Consider the following 19458-nt stretch of genomic DNA (forward strand, 5'->3'; position numbering starts at 1 on the left):
GTTTTCAACATTATGGCAATCAGTTCCTGCATAAAGCAAATACGTTTCGAAATTTTGTAAATTTTACCCAATGGGAGCATTGTCCAACACCAATTCTAGGTAGCTCGACTACATTGGTAGATAAATACACGTATTTTACTGAATTCAGTGTTTCCAATCCAGCCTCCTTTTATTTTAAAGTGGCAGCCGAGCCTGCTTCTAAAGTTAGGCTGACACACACAAAATTATTATATTCTAAGTCCTTTATGGATGAGTTGTCAATAAAAGGTTATGATCTGTGGAAGGCTACTATTGATCTTAAATCGGTTTGGGGTTCCAAACCGTGGCAGGTACAAGGAACAGAAGCTTTGCATCGTGCCTGCCTTATACCAAATCACATGTTATTTTTAAATTCAACAATCTTCCAAACCACCTGTATTGGATTGGCTACTTCGAAAAAACTAAATTTTTCCTCTATTCCGGATCTGGGTGCTTATCCAAATTGGGATAACCGAACAGATCTTTCGCTTGATGCGTTGCAGTCCTCTATCTCTAACACGTCCTTCAATATTTCCAAAATAAATCCAGAAGGTTGGTTTATATGGCAGACGAGCTCCGATTCCTGTCAACATAGGTTTCTGGGTCTAAAACCTGGGTATACGCAGGTGCGCGTAGATCCTCGTTTTGAGTCCTCACATTCGGTAACTAACTACTCTGTGGGGAAATTATGCCAATCTTGGCTGCAACATTCCACCATGGCATCTGTTAAACTTCATTTATCAAAATTACATGACAAAATAGATTTGAATGATTTTGTTCCTGTGGGTGTCAGGTCCAAACGATGGGTGTATGCTGTTTATAAGGAAGTGTGGAAATTATCACAAATTGAGGCTGCTTCCCGCTTGAGGGCTATTGATCAAGCCAATATGGAAAAAGTACTAGCCGTTATAGGTAATAGCATTAACACCCTTTCTTCCAGAATTTTGTACATTAGACAATATTGTTTCTTCTATTGTTGATATTGTGCAGGATGATATGTCTGTGTTGTATCATGGTCAAAATCAATTGCGTTCTGTTATGCAGTTTGCATGGACATTGCAAACGTTAAAGGCAGGGAAAGTCCCATGGGACTATATGAATACGGCATCTTTGTTTCTTCCCTTTAATTTAACTGCAAAACAACAATTTATGTCCATGAAAGATGCAACATATTCATTACTGCATATTGAAAAGTTAGAACCTTTACCTTTCTCTGTGGCCGAATTGAATTCAGCCGTGTGGCTTATCCACGGGTTAATCACCTTACCTTTTCCATTGTTTAAATTCAGCTCTTGCATGAAACATTATGCACTAGGCAGATATGAACAACTGGGTACAGCCTTCCTGCATGAAGTTTGGTCACTCCCCTTTACATACAGATGTACGAGAGATGGTAAAGAAGTATACTTGAAAGGCGAGGAATGCACCTCCACGCCTGATCATTCAGTAGTATGTAGGCACATTCAATTGCATGGCGCATGCAATGTGCATGCCCCCAATTTAGCTTGCGTCCTGAAAGGGATTCCAGTGCCAGTTATTACACCATCATTCACCCTGCTTGCTAACGGTAGTTATTTGCTTTTAAATAATGAAGCTTGCTGCGGGATGCTAGTGGGAATTCCCTACATAGTGACTGTATCACAGAGAGTGGTTTGCTGTAAAAATGTCCTTTTCCCACCCCCGCATGGGCGGCTGGATGTATCCATCTGGCCTTCCATTCCAACCTTGAAAGCAGAGTTCAATAAGATGAGCAGAATAAGGGCTCTATTGTCTCAAAAAGAAGTCACGCTGACTTCTTCCCGGGAAACATTTGTCCTTCACGTAGCAAATATGCGCACCGAGGTGCAGGCACTTTTGAATACTGACCTCCCACTTCATTTTGGGGCTCTGATTCAAACTATCTTTAATGCCTCGTCAACAATTGGCTTGGCTCATTTTTTCAAAATTGTAGGCTCCGGCCTCGTGACCTCCTTCCAAACTATTTTTGGTGTGATCACGGCCTTTTTTCATTCTATTTTTTTCAGCGTCTTTGGCGGTCTCCCGTTGATTCTGGCCCTCGTAGCAGCTGTGCTGTTGTTGGTCTTCTTACTGCGCAATGGCTGCACAATTTGTGTCTCACGTCAGCCTGCCTCTGCTGCTACATCTCCGTGACCGGATGCTTGAGTACTATGGTACATTACCCCTGGCAACTTTGAGCATAGCCTATGGATTGTCCTTCCGGTTTTCCTACTTTATATGCGTGCAACCTGTATTTCATTGCCTAGACTGTCCCTTCCAATGGGCTCTGGATTTGTGCTTGTCAAACTCGGTGTCTCCCGCCCCGGATTATGATCGACTAATGAGTCCCTTAGTGGCTCATGAGTTGGACTGTTCTGGTGTCAGGATTATGGCCTGTGGAGCGGCACATGGAGTCCTAGGAAATTGGAACATCGGAACGGCTGCGTATGACTTTCTGGCAAACAGTTATCTTGAGGAACACGTCGGTTGCCCTCTGACGGTACTAGAGGCTCCGCTTGTCAAGGAACATGTATGTTCATTTCCATTATTAAACTGGATGGCAGAAACTTTTAGAGGATGCTCCAACGATTTCCTGTTGGAAGCTGTTGCTACTTACTGTGCATATACCTTGATGGATTAACTTGGAGGTCGTCCAATTTTTCGTTGCACAGATTATTATTTTTTCTCTCTCGTCTCAATGTCGCATATTTTGATATATATATATTTTTTTTCCTCACGAATAGAGGCTCCCTGAGCCTCACCATTACTAATTCTATTTGAATTTGCCTAATTTTTTGTATTTTTTTCTTTTCGAACTTTAACTGCCCATTTAGTGGATTCCAAATACGTGCACTTAGTTCTGTTCTATCGTACTTGAACTCTGCGTTCCCTGATTGAATCCATATAGGTTAGTAGTCCGATCAAAGGGTGGTGTAATGAGGGCTGCCCTTTACATACATACATTGATAAGTTAGCATAACCGCGTTAGATGTTAGAAAGCCATCTTGCCACTTTTCGCTGCTTTTGCACACGACACTGCAGTTACATGTTATTATTTGAAAACTGCTTGCTCGCCTTTTCTTCACATGAGAACTGTCTGTTGTTCACATCCCTAGCCGTGAGCTGCGACCTTGGTCTGAACATTGTGTAAAAGAAACAGTCTGGGTCGCTAGACAATGCATGTTTTTGAGTTCAGGTTGATCGGCCCACTATTTAGCCATAACACGCACGCAGCTGCAAATACCTGAAACTCGAGTGCTTTTAATATTGCAGGCTGCATGCTTAACACACATTCTGAAGAAGAGCTTTCCTGAGAGAAGACTTCATCTGATCCTGTGATGTGATTTCACTAAGCTGATCTTTACAGTATGGGGTCCCCCATTCAAACTTAGAGACCTTTTATTAGTCTAATAATTTTAGCTTATTAGTGAAGGGAAGGTGGTTGTAACCCACTGTCATTTATAACATATAACATCCCTTTATTTTCTATGGTATTGTAACAATGCTGATGGTTTTGATATTAATCATTTGTCTTCTTGTGTTAGCCAAAGTACTACATCGTACACGAGGTTTATAAAATAAACTCTTTAAACTTTACCGTGTCTTTGTTTACTCTTGTTGTGGACTGATATGAGAATAATAACGAACAGGTATTTCTGATTCCCACCATTCCTGAGAGTACCCTAAGTCGCTTGTTCTGGGTTGTCTATTCATTGGGACCTCCGTGATAATACGGATAACGAATGGGACACTGATGCTGGTCGGATAAGGGGTTCTGGGTTCTGAGGTGAGTTTTTGGTACACCACAATTCACTGAGGTCCTGGTTTCCTGCGCATAGATCTGTGTATGAGCAGAATCCCTGCAACAATTTAAGCTGTGTAGACCAATAAGGGTTGTCTGGATTTTTGCATGGTGTACCCCTACATTGGTACACTACATAAATAGCCAGCTTCCTACACCAGTACATTGTAATTGTATGTAGCGCATCCCACCCTGAGACATTTCTTTTAAAAAAACTGTCTCCCAGTCCCCAGTTCTATCCTATCTTTACTGACTGCTGTCTTCCCTGAGGGAATGTCTGTCAGGATAAACCTATATATTTTGGGAATAGGATGCCTGCTGTGTTCTCTTCCCTCCCTGCATCCACCTCTCAAACGTCAAAAAGTTCTCGGATGCCCCACACTCATAGTGGGGAATAGCACCCAGTGTCCAGGCAACCCAATTTTCACCTCACCTTATTTAAAGCTTTTATTTGACTATTCCTTTGGCCTCAGCATAAAGCACTGTTTGACTACCCAGATTTGAAATCACGTTCCTTCCAAACCTGGTGAAAGTCAGTATTATAACAAATGGGAGATGAAAATGAGGTGAAGTTCCTTGACATGTACTTATAATTACTGTAGTCACTTCAAGGAGAACCGTTCCTAGTTCCTATGGCTTTTGGCGATCCCCGGCACTATCCAGAGTGGAGCACCCCGTATCTTGTGGTAAAGGAAACATCATTGCCATATAGATTCTACTCCACTCTACTGTTGCTTGAAAGTTGGTTAAGATGTATTCCCAAAGATGTCCAAGGGCCCATCCTATTATGGTTCTGCAAACTGGGCCAAGTATGACCCCTTTTGCACTTGACTCTCAGGATAACAAGGGTGAGCAGTCATAGACTTCCAAGGGAGGTAGTTGCCCAATAAAGTGAAATTCCAACCCAGTGCTGTACTCTGCCAGAAGGAAAATGACTTAATTCACACCATTGTGCTAAAATCTACCTACTTCAATGCTCATTCACAAGCCAGTGTCTATGGGAGCTATCTCCTGTAGGTGCTGCGCTCACCCCCTCTCCCTACTGTTCTCCTCCTAGGCTCTCTCGCCTGGTTCTGTGTCCCCTCCCCCAGTCTCCAAGGGTTATCAGGAATAGCCAGACTCAGGCTGAGGTACAGTTCAAATACCTACAGTATAAAGTGCCCTCAGTCCCAGGTCTTACCCCTGTGCTGGATGGAAGAGCACTCTCAAGGTAATTTCAGAATTGACTTACGCTCTGGCAGCAGTCGTGCACACTATTAAGACCTACAGTGTGCTGGCAGTATTCAATTGAGTTCCTTAGCACTGGCTGCAGGGATACATGCCTGACCAGCCTTTCTTTCATGGTCATGCTGACCTGAATGGCGCAACTCAGCCACTATTGCCGCATTTGGTCTCCTGATGGTTGGCAGTCCTGAAGAAGATACTGTCATTACACGGACCGTAGATAGGTGCAGTTCCTGGAAGTACCTCTTTAAACAACAGTTTTAGTCCATGTCCAGGACTTCTGGACAGCAGTTGTATCCCCGAATTTGGCCTTCAGCACTTTGGCAGATGAGGCTCCACTGAGTCCTTTGTCAGTTCTGCAGATGCAGCGTTGCACAGAATTTCAGTAACCCACTGGGAAGCACTGGACCAAGCATCTTTCTGGACAGTCTTGCCTGCTGCAGGGCCAGGCAGACTCCATTCCTCACTCAGCAAGCACACAGGCTTCTATACACTTTGGGTATGTTCACGGCTCTTCCAGTAAGAGATCCAGACTTCAGGTGACATCCCCCCACCTCTGTGAGACTGAGTGTCAGGCAGGCAGCAGCCCTAGTTGCATAGAACCACTCTGAGTACTCTGCGAAGCGCTCCCTTCCTACGTGATAGATGTCTAGGAACAGGAATAAGTGGAAGGGTTTTGGTCCCACGTTTTTAATTCAGACAGGAGATGTGGATTCACTGTCTCAAACTGTAGAGCTGGTTTTGGGTAGTTCTTTTTTCAAGTGCCATTTCCAGGTTGTCCTCCAAATACAGCTTTTGTGTAGATTGATGCTTCTCACAGCAGGGTTGTCTCCTACCTCGAGCACTCACAGTAAAGACAGAAAAGGTGTGAGGTGTCTGCACCTGGATGTCATCAGTACAACTGAAGGATAAATCGGGGAAAGACAAAAGGGTCTAAAGGCTACCCCACCTTTCACAACATAGTCTGTAGGCCACCCCTATCCCTTACCATCCACCAAATGTGAGCCCTAGGAAAACTAATCAGCAACATCTTGCTAACCAAAAGGACCCTTGGTATAGCTCGTGGAACCCTGTCTCCATTCCCCTCACTTCAGTGCCTAGCTCTCCTCCTTCGATTTTCAGGAATCTAAGAAATATACTTCCACTGTCTGGGGCCTCACTCTCCATTTTGTGCAAGGCCAGGCCAGGGGCATCCAGAATAGATCCAACTAGCATCCATTACTCTGGCTCACTCACACAAGATGCATGTGCCACACTGGTCACACACACTTAGCAACTCTTTGGGATGTTAGCACAAAGAACTTAAAAAGTGCACAGAAGCTGAACTTTACACTGATGACAGCGTTTACAATGCAGTTATCGCATAACAGTTCATTTACAGCGTGGTCGTTACAATGACCGCGTTGTTAGGACAAGATGCCATTACAACGCAAGTCATTACATCGACTTGCAGTAGATGGCCCGCTAACATAAGGAATAGTATAATTTACTAATCCAACACCTTCCCTACTGTTGTGTAGGCTGTTGGAATAGTAAATTATACTATTTCTAATATTAGAGCGCCATCTTCTGCAAGTCGATGTAATGACTTGCGTTGTAATGGCATCGCGTTCTAACAACGCGGTCGTTGCAACGATCGCGTTGTAAAACAACCCGTTCATAGCATGCGTTGTAGCATGCTATATTCCTTTACACAGGTGGGCCTGTAGGCCTCCACTCCAGTGACCTAGATAAAAATCCTGTCACACTACTCATCTTCAAAACATGGCATTCTGCCATAATGGCTGTATGTAGTAAACCGATGACAGGGACAGTTTTCCTCTGCCATAAATGAGATCACATTTGGCACTCTCCTACATGTCACAAAGCAAGTCCAGGACCACTCATAGTCAGGAAAATATCTAGGCCTCTACACTAGGCTTCTACACACCCCTAGACTAAGTCATGATCAAAAATAGAAAGTTAGTATATCAGACACACGCAGTCGGGCAGGAGACATACCCCTCCCAACTTTTTTTTTTTTTTTCATAACAAATGTTATTGATTTTGGTGAAAAGCGAGCATAAAGAAAGCAAGAAGAAAAAACATAAGCATGAGACCAGCAGCAAATAGGAGCTTTGTTGCACATCAAAGACATGACGACAATATGACAACAAGTACATCTTGAATGTTCACAGGTGTAGAGGAGAATAGGAAACAGGGAACACCTGCCATGTCTCTGACCGCCCAGGGGAATCTCAGTCGTCTATCGCTCCCACCCATTTGCCCCAAATTTTACGATATTTCTTGGGCATCCCCTAGCTGCGTACAGGGGGTTTTCATGCGCCGCACACCAGTCCACCCCTCTGCGCCAGCATGTCAAGGTGGGTGCCGATGGGCTCAGCCAGCTCGCCACAGTGTCCCATTTGGCAACCATCATGGCTGTATTGAGAAAGAAATTGTCGGTCCGAGAGCCATCCAGTCCCTCGGTGATCCCCAAGTGCACATTCAGAGGGTTAAGAGGGACCTCCCAACCGAGTATCTCAGTGGGGTCTCCGACCACTAATTCCCAGAAACATGATACTGCTGGGCAAAGCTATACCATGTGGTAAAACTCCGCTTGTGGTTGACTACAGCGGGGGCAGGATGCATCCTGCCTGAGCCCCGCGTGGTGAAGGCGCAGCGGTGTAAGGTAGGCAGCGTGGAGATAGTATATTTGGACTAAACTGAGTCTTGCCGAAGCTGTGATTGTTTTAGGGGACATTAACGTGTCTCTCCAATCATCGTCTTCTATGGCCCCAAGCCATCCCTCCCAGCGGTCTCTGAGGCGATGCAGTGTATGTGTGATTTGTAAGGGAGCGGTAGATGCAGGAAACCCCCCCTTCCCCCAGGTTGCCAATCATAATTTGGGCTTCGGGTGGGCTGTATTCAGGTAGGGAGGTGCTGTCTGAGATGTGGGAATTGAGGGTGTGGCGCAACTGTAAGTAGCGGAAAAACTGTGAAGAGTGTAGGGAATACCGACGTTGCAGGTCCTGAAAAGTGCGGAAATGGTCCTTTCCCCATACATCCTTCAACTGGGAGATCCCGATGAGATCCCATGCTTTAAAACCAGAGAGATTAGTAACTTCTTGGAGCCAAGTGCCCGGCCAAAGCGGGGTGTATTGCGTCAGCTTGCCCGACCAGCAGGTGTGGTGCAAGGAGGCCCGCCAGGCTAGAAGCACCCCACATGTGACTGCAAGCAGGGTTCTAGGGATAGCGCATGGGCATGCCCAGTACATGTAATTTGAGTCTGTATGCTGGGTCGGACCAGCCACCATTAAACCATTCATGTACAGTAGGGAGCCGGGTCGCCAAGTCGTAAAGGAACAGGTTTGTCATCTCCAGGCTGTGGTCGTCGGGCGGGATCCGGCATTGGGTGATAGCCAGCCGGACCTCCGACCCCCCCCAGAGGAACATGGTAGGTAGACTGTCAATCTCTCTGAACCACGACCGTGAGAAGAGCAAGGGTACATTCTGAAGTACGTACAGGAACCTGGGCAGGATCATCATTTTAAATAAGGCTATTCTGCCCATAGGGTACAACAGCAGCGCTTGCCATCTGAGGAGGTCAGCTTGGGCCTTTTTCATCAGCGGGGTTACGTTAAGCGACCAGGCAAGGTCTGGGAGGAGGGCCACCCATATCCCGAGGTACTTGAAGGACTGCCTCCGGAGGGGTATCGTAGTATGCCAATCGAAGCATTTCCTCAAGAGATGAAGGGGTCCCAGAAGAGATTTAGCAGGGTTCAGTCGGAGACCGGAGACCTGCTCGAAGAGATGTAATGCGCAAAGGCATCAAGGACCTGATTGCGCAGGTTCCACCAAAAAGTGCAGAACATTGTCTGTGTATAGGGCAATTTTGTCCTCCCCTAGTCCGGGCCATTTCCACCCTATAATTTGCTTGCCTGATCTTATAAGACAGGCGAAGGGCTCTATTGCCAATGTAAAAAGGAGGGGTGAGGAGGGCATGCCTGCCTAGTGCCCCTCCTGATGGGGAAGGGCTGCGACAGCTCTCCGTTGACCAGCACCCGGGCCCGCGGCCCACTGTAGAGTGTTTTAATCAGACTGCGGAGGTATTCCCCAAATCCCATCTCAGTCAACACATCCTCAAGATATCGCCAGTCCACTGAATCGAAGGCTTTCTCGAAATCAATGAGAAGGCGCGACAGATACGGAGTCAATCGCTGGCGATTCTCCAGAGCGGCATGGAGGTGTCTGAGACAGTAATATCACAAATAAATGTGGGGGGAGGTCTAAGGGAAAGTTTTAGCAAAGAAGAGTAGACCAGCAGGTTGTATTTCCCCTAAGGAGCAATAATCACAACACTGAGACAACCTGGGTCTGGGACTGAGTAAAGAAAGTACACAAATTTGCCAAGGTAAACCCCATTCAAAATGTGACAGCTCTATAAGAGAGCCACTCCATAAACAGGACCCATCAATCACTTAAGGTGGTTAATTGTTATTATCATCTGGGTCTGAGTGCTCCAACCTGCTGGACCAGTTCATGAAACAGCGATCCGGTCACTAGCATAGAAGGAGCAACAAAGGAGGATTGTCACCTGATCCCTCACGGGATTTGTCTGGGATGAAATCCTACCCAAAGAGCAAAACGGGAAATCCTAAAATCAGCAGTAAAAATTATAATGGTGTGAATTTAAAAATGGCTAAGGGTGCTCAAAGATACTTTATTGGTAGAGGACCCTTGTCAAGATTAAGAAGCAAAATGGCAATATGGCATAAATAGTTTTGACATTATGCTATTGTCCATAGCAAGATCGGTCAACATGTTTCTGCCCGTAATAGATCAAATAGTATCAGGGCTTTCGTCAGGACCTAAATTACTGCTGTGGTTCAATGTGAAAACGTGTAAACAAAGCATTCAAAAAGGGGTGTGTGTCTGAGACAGTGCCTGGTGGCCCGAGAGGGCATGAAACCGCACTGGTCGGGGTGAACCAGCGCGGTCAAATGCAGCCGCATGCGATTGGCCAAGACAGAGGCAAATACTTTAAGATCTGAGTTGATAATAGAGATGGGGTGGTACTCAGAACTGGGATTTGAGTGGGGCTGAGACTTGGGGATCAGCACAATGGTGGCGATATCAGTTTCGGAGCGGAACGAACCCTTGTCCTCTGCCTCGGCGTACACCTCTAAGAGGTGGGCACTAGCATGACTCCGTAGGCCGCGTAGAACTCCTGCGGGAGTCCATCTGGCCCCAGAGTCTTACCAGAAGCCATATGAGATATGGCTTCGTTAATCTCCTCCGGAGTGATCGGGAGGTCCAGTGCCTCCATCTTGGGCTCGCTGAGCCGTGGGAGGGAGATCTGTTCCCAGAGAAGCAGTTCCAGGAGTGAGAGAGTGGGAAGTTGAGCGGAATAAAGGGTGGCGTAGTAATTAGCAAAGCACTGGGCTACCTTCCCCGGGGAGTGGTGGATCGAGCCATCCGGGGCTATCACCTCCGGTATAATGCGATTGGCCAAGGGGTACGTAGCCAGGCGATGGAGGAGCTTCCCGTTTTTGTCATCCCACCCACAGACTCTTGCTACAGAGGACCGCCATAACAGCTTGGCGGCGTCCAAGGAAGTCTGGCGGATCTCATCTCTGAGAAATGCCATTCGCCTAGTTTGGGCTTCAGATCTACTCTCAAGGCAGTTGGCCCCAATGAGGGTGGCTTGAGCTTCCAGGAGCGTACCCAACCTTTCTCCTATATGAGCAAAATGGATTCTGCAGTATAAACGTCTTGAAGAAATATTTTATATGTGAGGAATGCCACTTTTTGCCAGATTACGAACATTTTTTGTTCAGACCTCCAAAACCCACCTCCTGGGCATTGTGTGTTTTAATAAACTCATTAGGAGCCCTTCTTTTCACCTAGTTTATCTCCTCCTGATGGCCAATGGTGATCATCACGATAAAATATCATAGGATAGAGATAACGGTCATTGCCACAGTTTTCCCTATATCTTTCCCAGTTTTACTCTTCATCTATTTTTTGTTCTGTTCACTTTTGCCAATCTCTGTCAACTTTCCTATCCCCAGTTCTTACTATATCTTTAGTGTATGTTTGCATGTATATGGAATTCTTATAACGCAAACCTGGCCAAAAGGCATCAGAGTTTCTGTTCTTTAGCAGCATTAATCTGTCTTATCTCTTTGCCTTATTTTATGTTTTTTTATTCTATGTACTTCATGGCCCATAAAAATTGTTTCATGTCTATTCATTTACATTTACAGTTATATCAGGGTATATACTTTAATTCTTAATGTTGTTTGAAACAAAAAATGTTAATGCAATCAACATTGTCTTTATTACGGTTTCAGCTCTTCTGTGAAAAAGAAAATTGCAAGTCCTTTGTAAGTATAGCTTTATTTTTTGGGTTTATTTTGTATTGACTGCTTACTGTTTTTAAATACTGTCTGCCTTTTATTTTTCCAATTCCCTTATATGGCAGGGGTAATTCTGTTAAGTGGCAAATGCCCACTAACTCTCCGACCTGATAGCTTTGTTTTGTCAGAGCGATAACTAAGTTGGTTCCTGGTTCTATTTGTATTTTAGGCTTAATAAGATTAATTAGAATCAAAATAGGAAATCAGTATTCACATGGAATAGGTCACAAGTGAATAAAGTATGCATACAGAAAAGTAAAAAGTGAAGCATACATAAGTAAAAGATTATATATTTTGTGTAGCATAGGTAAATATATTTTAATAAGTGTTCATTGGCATTCAAAATAATGGAACAAAAACCATTACAACTGTATTTAAATGCACATGACAATCCTTTAGATTTAACATTTACACAGAGAGCCAAAGATAACACTGTGGAATTGCTACTCATCATTGGGACTCGGTTCAGAATAGATCCAGCTTAAAAATTAAAATGATGAGCCATAGGTAGATGAATGTGTAGCCAATTAGTACAAGAATATCATTAAGGCATCTATATTACTTTTTGCAGTAGCGTTTTCATCAGTCCTATGGGGAGGGAGAAATGGATCAGAGGTATACAGCAATTCTCATACATAAGTTTATCAGTCAACAATGTTGACATCCAATTTAGTATTGAGATGTATCATTTACGTATGTATTTCCTCAGCCGTCTTCCATTTAAGTACGTCCGTGACCTACTTTCTGAGTCTTGGCGCCTTAGTTGACATCTTAAGGATCGTTGTCCTTCTTTTGGCTAATAATAATGCTAAGTGTAACACCATTTTCTACAAAGCAATGGCTGCCTTCATTCAACTAAAGAATATCTGGATCTCCAAGGACCTAATGTTGCACACAAAGATCAGTCTTTTTAACACCAACGTAAAATCGGCCCTTCTGTGTGGAGCAGACACTTGGAGGACAACAGTGACCACCACCAACAAAGTCCAGTCCTTCATCAACACCTGTCTGAGGAAAATCCTCCAAATCCGCTGGCCAAACACCATCAGCAATAACGGCCAAAGGCTGCAAACTTTCCAACTCACTGCTCATGAAGAAATCATGAAAAGAGTCTAGGGCTGGATAGCTCACACCCTCCACAATCCTGCATCAAGCACCATCAGACATGCCCTCACCTGGAACCGCCAAGGGAAAAGGAAAATAGGAAGGCCAAGAAACACCTGGCATCGAGGCCTCAAGGCTGACTGCAAGGAGATAGGTTACACCTGGAGTCAGATTGAAACAGAAGCCCAGGACAGAGATGGTTGGAGAGTCCTGATTGAAGGCCTATACCCCAGGAGGTGTAGTAGGCGTAAGTAAGTAACACCTTTTAAGAGATAACGCTGATATGCATACATATTGAGTGATATGCATTGATTACCTATCTTCCATATTCTTACCATAATCTTTCATCTTATGTAGCGTGTTAGCAGCAGTGTGCTTCCTATGTAATATAGTTAAGTGCCTCACTAGAGGACTTCTAAAGTAATAGGAGGGCCTTTCTCTGTCTGTACTCCGTTTTCATATACCATTCCTGATTGCCTTTGTGACAAACCGGTTTATTATTTGGGGTGAATTGGTGTTCCCCACACGTAATAAAGTCACTATCGTGTTAGGTTTAGTCAAAGGGACAAGAGTTGGATACACTAGGTAGCTTGGCCCCACTAGGACTTGGGAGTAGAGAAAGTCCAAAAGATTCTAAGTCGCAATCTGAAAAGTGACTGTCACTTTTCTCCAGTCAAATAATTGTTGCTTTCAGGTACCCTGAAATGCAAAGTGTTTAAAAAGTTCTCAAAATTCCGTACACTTTCAGTCAAGGTTGCATCAGATACCAGGCAAAACGTGAGGGATAACCATGGGAAAAAGGGCACTTTCCTGCAGGAAGGCAGTACAGAAGAGAACCATATTGCAGTGGATTGTATTGTGTATGAAGATCTGCTATGCATTGGGCAAGCAGTAACCCTGAGGGCTTGTGGGCTCACTCCACCAGAGCCAAGGCTGCGACCACTGCGTTAGCGTACAACGACCCAGTCCTGGACATCAGCTGGTCAGCAACATGGGTCTCACTGCACAAGCTCACCAAGCACTACTGCCTGGACAGTCAGCTCCGTCGTGACGGGCACTTCACCTGTTCAGTCCATTGCCTGGGTATCTATTTTAAGATAAGGAATCTGCGACAAGAAGTCTCTATCAGATGAACAAGCTACTTACCTTTGGCAATGACTTATGTGGGTAGATACTGTAGCCGCAGATTCCTTACCAACCCTCCCATCCTCCCCGCTTTGTGAATCAATTATGGTGTAGGGCACACCAGTGGTCAGTGCTCATCAATTTCTCCAAGGTCCTGGTGTGGAAAGACGCAAAAGTAACTGACGTCAGCGTGCCGGTGGGGCACCTGCATAGGTACCACGCACATAACTTCCGGGTGGTCAATGCCACACAGAGCCGAACAGTACAACCTAGTGGCGCGAAGGGGTACTACTCAAAACAAATTCCAGATCCGGTCTGACGCCTGGGGATAATTCTAAGGTAAGGAATCTGCGACTGGAAAGAGTCTCTACCAGATAAGGCATTACTGAAGGTAAGTAACTAGTTCATTATGATAGGATCTTTGGTTAGTTGTCAGCAAGAGGTGGAGACAGAGCTGAAAAAGGTACATTGCTTTCAAAAGCTATTATAACAATTGCAGTCATCTAATATGGATGTAGCTACATTTTACCAACATACGCTTTGCTATATTATTGTAAAATGCTGGGATATCATTTGATCTTGCCACGATTCCTGAATTCCACCTACATACTACATTTTCTCCCATTGCAAGGAGTAAACTGTAGCAGCAGGCAGTTCAATTGTGGCCTAAACCTTGGGTTCCATTCCCTTAAGTGAGAGCACAGGTTACTCTCACTTGGCATGGTACAGTACGTCTGCCAAAGCTTGCTTTCAATTCAGCCTAGCTTGAAAGGTAAGATTCTGCAGCCCACAGCTGCATGTAGTGTGAGTGCGTTGATTATTACTGGTAATCTTCATTACCTCCTGGAACCACTTATTGCTGCCTTTCTGGTTGACAAGAATGTGGCCAATCCCTGCAAAAATGTAAACAAAATCTCATTAAAACTCCGAAAGCTGCCACAAATAAAAATGTATTTCAATAGAGATACTTTTTATAAATTGTAGCATAAGTAACAGCTGTAAGGACTTCTGGGCCTCATGTACAAAGGTGATCGTTACAATCACCTTTTTAAAATGTATCAAAGCCCTTTTATAATTTAGACAGGTTTTTCCTACTGATAAAAGGACTTTCGCGATACATGATGAATTACAAAAAGGCGGGCATGAGAGAACCGTCCTGCACCTATTTAGAAGATCGTCAACATCCAGCTCACAAATTTCAGTGAAGCTAACTCCATCCTCAACTCCTCCCAATCTTGTTTCCGAAGCAACACCAGCACTAAGACCGCCCTCCTAGCCGCCACAGACAACATCCGCACTCTCAACCAGGGCCACATGGCGGTTCTCATCCTACTAGATCTCTCTGCAGCCTTCGACACCGTCTCCCACTGCTGTCTCACCGCCAGACTCCACGATGCCAGCATTCAGGGAATCGCCCTTGACTGGATCTGTTCATTCCTCACAGGCCAAACCCAAAGAATCAGACTCCCGCCCTTCCTCTCCGAACCCACAGAGATCAGCTGCGGAGTACCCCAAGGATCATCGATCAGCCCCATGCTCTTCAAAATCTACATGTCCCCTCTACCCCCCATCGTCAGACAGCATGGACTCAGCATAGTATCCTATGCCGACGACACCCAGCTCATCCTCTCCCTCACTAAGGAACCCGACACCACCAGACTCAGCTTCCAGGAAGGAATGAAAGACGTTGCATCCTGGATGAGCAGCAGCTGCCTGAAGCTCAACTAGGAGAAGACAGAAATCCTCATCCTCAGATCTACCCCTTCCGCATGGAACAACACCTGGTGGCCCACCGCCCTCGGCAACCCCCCACACCCATGGCCCACGTTCGCAACCCCTGCATTATACGCGACTCCTCCCTCTCCATGACCCGACAAATCAACGCTGTCGCGTCCACGTGCTTTAACCCCCTCCAAATCCTCCGCAAGACCTTCAAATGGATCCTCCCCGAATCCAGAAAGACCGTCACCCACGCACTCATAACCAGCAGAAACACTCTCTATGCCAGAATCAAGAAATCCTTGCTCTGAAAACTCCAGACCATCCAGAACACCGCTGCCATACTCGTCCTCGGCATCCCACGGCAAGAGCACATCACCCAGCACCTACAAGATCTCCACTGGCTCCCAATCGAGAAGAGAGTGACCTTCAAACTACTCACTCACACCTGCAAATCCCTCCACAACACCGGACCCCAATACCTCAATGAAAGAGTCTCCTACACACCCAAGAGAAGCCTCCACTCCGCCAATGTCACCCTTGCCAAAACCCCTCGCATTTGCAGATCCAGAACGGGTTGAAGAGCCTACTCCTACATCACGGGCAAAGACCTGGAACGAACTCCCGCTCAGCATCAGACGTTTCCCCACTCTGGAAGCTTTCATGAAGAGCCTCAAGACCTGACTCTTTGTGTAAGACGGAGCTGCAGGCCCATCCTCCCCGACCAGCGCCTTGAGACCTTCATGGGTGCATAGCATGCTTCACAAATCCTTGATTGATTGATTTAGGATTCCTGTATCAATAGTTTGTGACCTCAAGTGTGGTCGCAAACCATCAATCTGTTACCGTCCCCCCAAGTTAAGGTGGTAGCTGATTTGCAAAAAGGGGAAGATGTCCCAGTGGAATTGGAGGGGAGAAGGTGGTGGTCTGGGGAGCCAATGCTTGCTGCCCCTGATGTGTTTCCAAATTGGTTACAGTAGCTGCTTGGGGACACAGTCTGCTTTTAAATGCATTTTACTTGTTTGGTAATGCAGATGCACGGATGGAGATCTGCTGTACATTGCAGGCCTCCATCCCTGCATTTGCAGGCACTCAGGGTGGTCGCAAATTGTGACCAGCATTTTTAATATTAATGAGGTGGGTCATTGTGCGACTCCCTGCAAATGTATGATTTGCGATCTGACCTATTGTTCTATGGGATGCATTGCAAGCTGTATTCCCCTTTGGTGTACAAATTGCAGATCCCTGGATCGCGATCATGAATACTGCGTGAGTCCCACAGCACTTAAATCCGAATCTTTTACTTCATGCAGTCTTTTATAAAGAACAAGGGAGGAGCATTTGAAGGACACCACCAGGAGGAGGTTAATGAACCTCCCTTATAGGATTGCCACCGGGCCTGTATTTTACCAGAATAGCCAATATTTACATGACGTGGCTGAGAAAAATGGGGAAAATTAGCAGAAGACAGTGTTATTTATTTATAAAATGTATGTATGTGGTATTCCTATAGCGCTAACTTAACCAGAAAGTAGTGGAATACTGTACCTGGCCAAAGACAAGGAAAAAGGCAAGGAATAATAGGAAAGTAGTTGTGGATGGCAGCGCATTGTGATGCTGTGTTCTTTACAGAGGCGAGTCTTCAGGTCTTCCCTAATTTGGATCAGCATTGGGATTGTCCTGATAGATGCTGGGATGTTGTTCCAGATCTTGGGGGCATAGATGGAAAAGGCCTGCTGCCTTGTGTTTTTCTTTTGTACTCTTCTTGGTCTGCAGTCTGATGGTGTCCTGAGAACCAACAGAGAAGGTGAGCTTCTCTGCAAGATTAGCAGGGGTGCTGGTTGTGATGGCTTTGGAACTGATGCAGTTGGTTTTGAAGATGGTGGGCGCAGCAAAGGGAGCCAATGGGGTTCCAGCAGGGTGGGAGTAGTGTGATGTAAACTTAAAACAGCAAAAATATGCAAACCTACCTTTGGAAGTGTTTTAGAGTCATCCAAATTATTCCAGAATGATATTTAACAAAAAGGGAATCTGTTTGGCTTCACTGATGCGGGGGTTTGCCTGATGTAATGCCTAGTTACCTGAATTGTACCCACATGTTGTATGTTTCCGTATACATTGCACTTGTTGTGTGGAAAATCTTTTTTCTTAAAATATAAATAATGGTAATGTCCGTTACAGGTAAGTGATGATTAAGCTCTCTTGCAACAGGGCTCTGACAGGTTGGACCCAAGATGGAGAGGGTTAAATGCAGACTGAGTAGGACATTGAAATGATTTACAATGAACCAAGTGTGGCCTTCAAAAAGACATGTATCTGCTCGGCAAAACCATCTGCACACCCCTGGCTGCCTCTTACCAGACACCAGGTGGTGCCCAGGTGTATCACTGATTCCAATGTATTTCTGCTGGTAGAAAGGAAATTGTCCAGTAAACCAGTGAGCAGGTGTAAGAGAAAAATTAAAACATTGAGCTTTTGGGGCTTGTACATATTTAAATTTATTAAATCAATTTTATCAGGAACCCAATGGGAAGGACAGGCATTTGGGGACTTGGAAGCCTGGAACAGTATGGATCAAACAGCTTTTGGCACCTCTTGCTGACATGGTAAGCGCACAACCTCTCCCTGGCCCTGATGTTAATCTTGTTCTGTACAATGACATGCCCTTTTACATATTTTCCAGTGTGAGCTAAGACTACTGCTGTGTCCTATTGATTAGTATGAACCGTTTTGTACCACTTCAGCAACGTGACTGCACATTGATTACTCTAATGGTGTTTATGTCTTTGGTGTTTAAATACTATTCTGTTTTGTGTTGAACTTGCATAGTCCTTCTGACATCTGGTGGCCCATCAGGGATTGCACTGTGTACTGGACTGTTGATGGCATCCCTGGATCATGATTTAATTTACTGCAATAGAATTTACTTTTGTAACTGCACACAACTTGGTCTTTCGTCTTCATTGCCCACGTTGTATGCCCACCCCATACTCTTCCAGATACCTCAAATTAATGCCTATGCAAGACAATACACTGGGTTTGGAATATTTTAAGCCATTTCTCTGCATCGGTTATGGGATGTCCATTGATGTTCTGACCTGCGTCGTGAGATGCCGCAGGACGGGACATGCACAATTCAAGAGCTCCAGTGATCTCAGTTCCTTTTTCTGGCACCACCACAGATGTTGGACCCTGAGCCATGGTTACTCTAACATAAAATAATTTTAGCAATTTGTTCATTTTTACATTATGAAGGGAGGCCTCTTTTAAATTCATTGCGTTTTAAATTCTACGTGTTGCCAATGAATGCCAGTGACAGATCCTTACTGCAGATGTTTGTGGTCTCTGGTTCTAAGCGTGACTCAAGACTCTGATCTGTGGCTTTCGGTAGGCATTAAGAAAAGAAAAGTCAAATTGAAGATGGCATCCTTAAAAAAAGCAGTTGATGGCCCCACAAAGGGCTTCCTCCTTGTCGAGAACCAAATCTTGCTCCAAATCTTGATCTAGATCCCCATCTTGTCACCATTAAAAGCATGAGAGCATCACCACTTTCCTGCCAGACATGGTAAGGAAAGGAAGTGGCCCAAGAACAGATCTACCTCTCCCTCGCTCCTATATTGGAGTTGCGACCGTTGCCTACGACAAAATCTCATGTCAGTGCTTTTAGGGAAGCAAAGCTGGCCGGCTTGTTAGATTTGAAGATTGCTAAAGATAAGGCAGTACAGATCTATCAATGGACTGAATTATTGATGGACCTTCAGGAACTGAGTGGATTACATGCTTTGCCAGATGGCTCGCAAGCAACAGCCGCTGTTATTTCACTGGCTGCAGACGTTCGGGACCACTCTGAGGATGACATTACAGAGCCAGAAAGGTAATTTTCCTCCAGACAGATTCAACTCACTTAACTCTGTGAGCCAAAGTTGTAGGGGTAAGGTTGGTTGGCTCCTGGGGTGATGGGTCTGCATGGAACCCCAGGTCTGGTTGTATCACCAGTAGGCTGGGTAAGGGCTCGGGTACCAGCACTTTAAGTGCCTTAATCAAACAGGCACAGCTCAGTGTGAGAAA

At 45.2% G+C, this 19458-nt stretch overlaps 1 protein-coding gene across 1 annotated transcript in view; it reads left to right on the top strand.

Moving 5' to 3' along the window:
• The window catches only part of LOC146808453 (transient receptor potential cation channel subfamily M member 2-like), a 2757229-nt gene that overhangs the window by 2536662 nt on the left and 201109 nt on the right, over nt 1–19458 (top strand). The window contains exon 28 of the mRNA XM_085623562.1: nt 17910–17996. Coding sequence (XP_085479688.1) covers nt 17910–17996 — 87 coding nt within the window. The remainder of the gene's footprint in view (nt 1–17909; nt 17997–19458) is intronic.

The sequence above is a fragment of the Triturus cristatus genome, chromosome 8 (assembly GCF_964204655.1).
Source record: "Triturus cristatus chromosome 8, aTriCri1.1, whole genome shotgun sequence".
Classification (NCBI taxonomy): domain Eukaryota; kingdom Metazoa; phylum Chordata; class Amphibia; order Caudata; family Salamandridae; genus Triturus; species Triturus cristatus.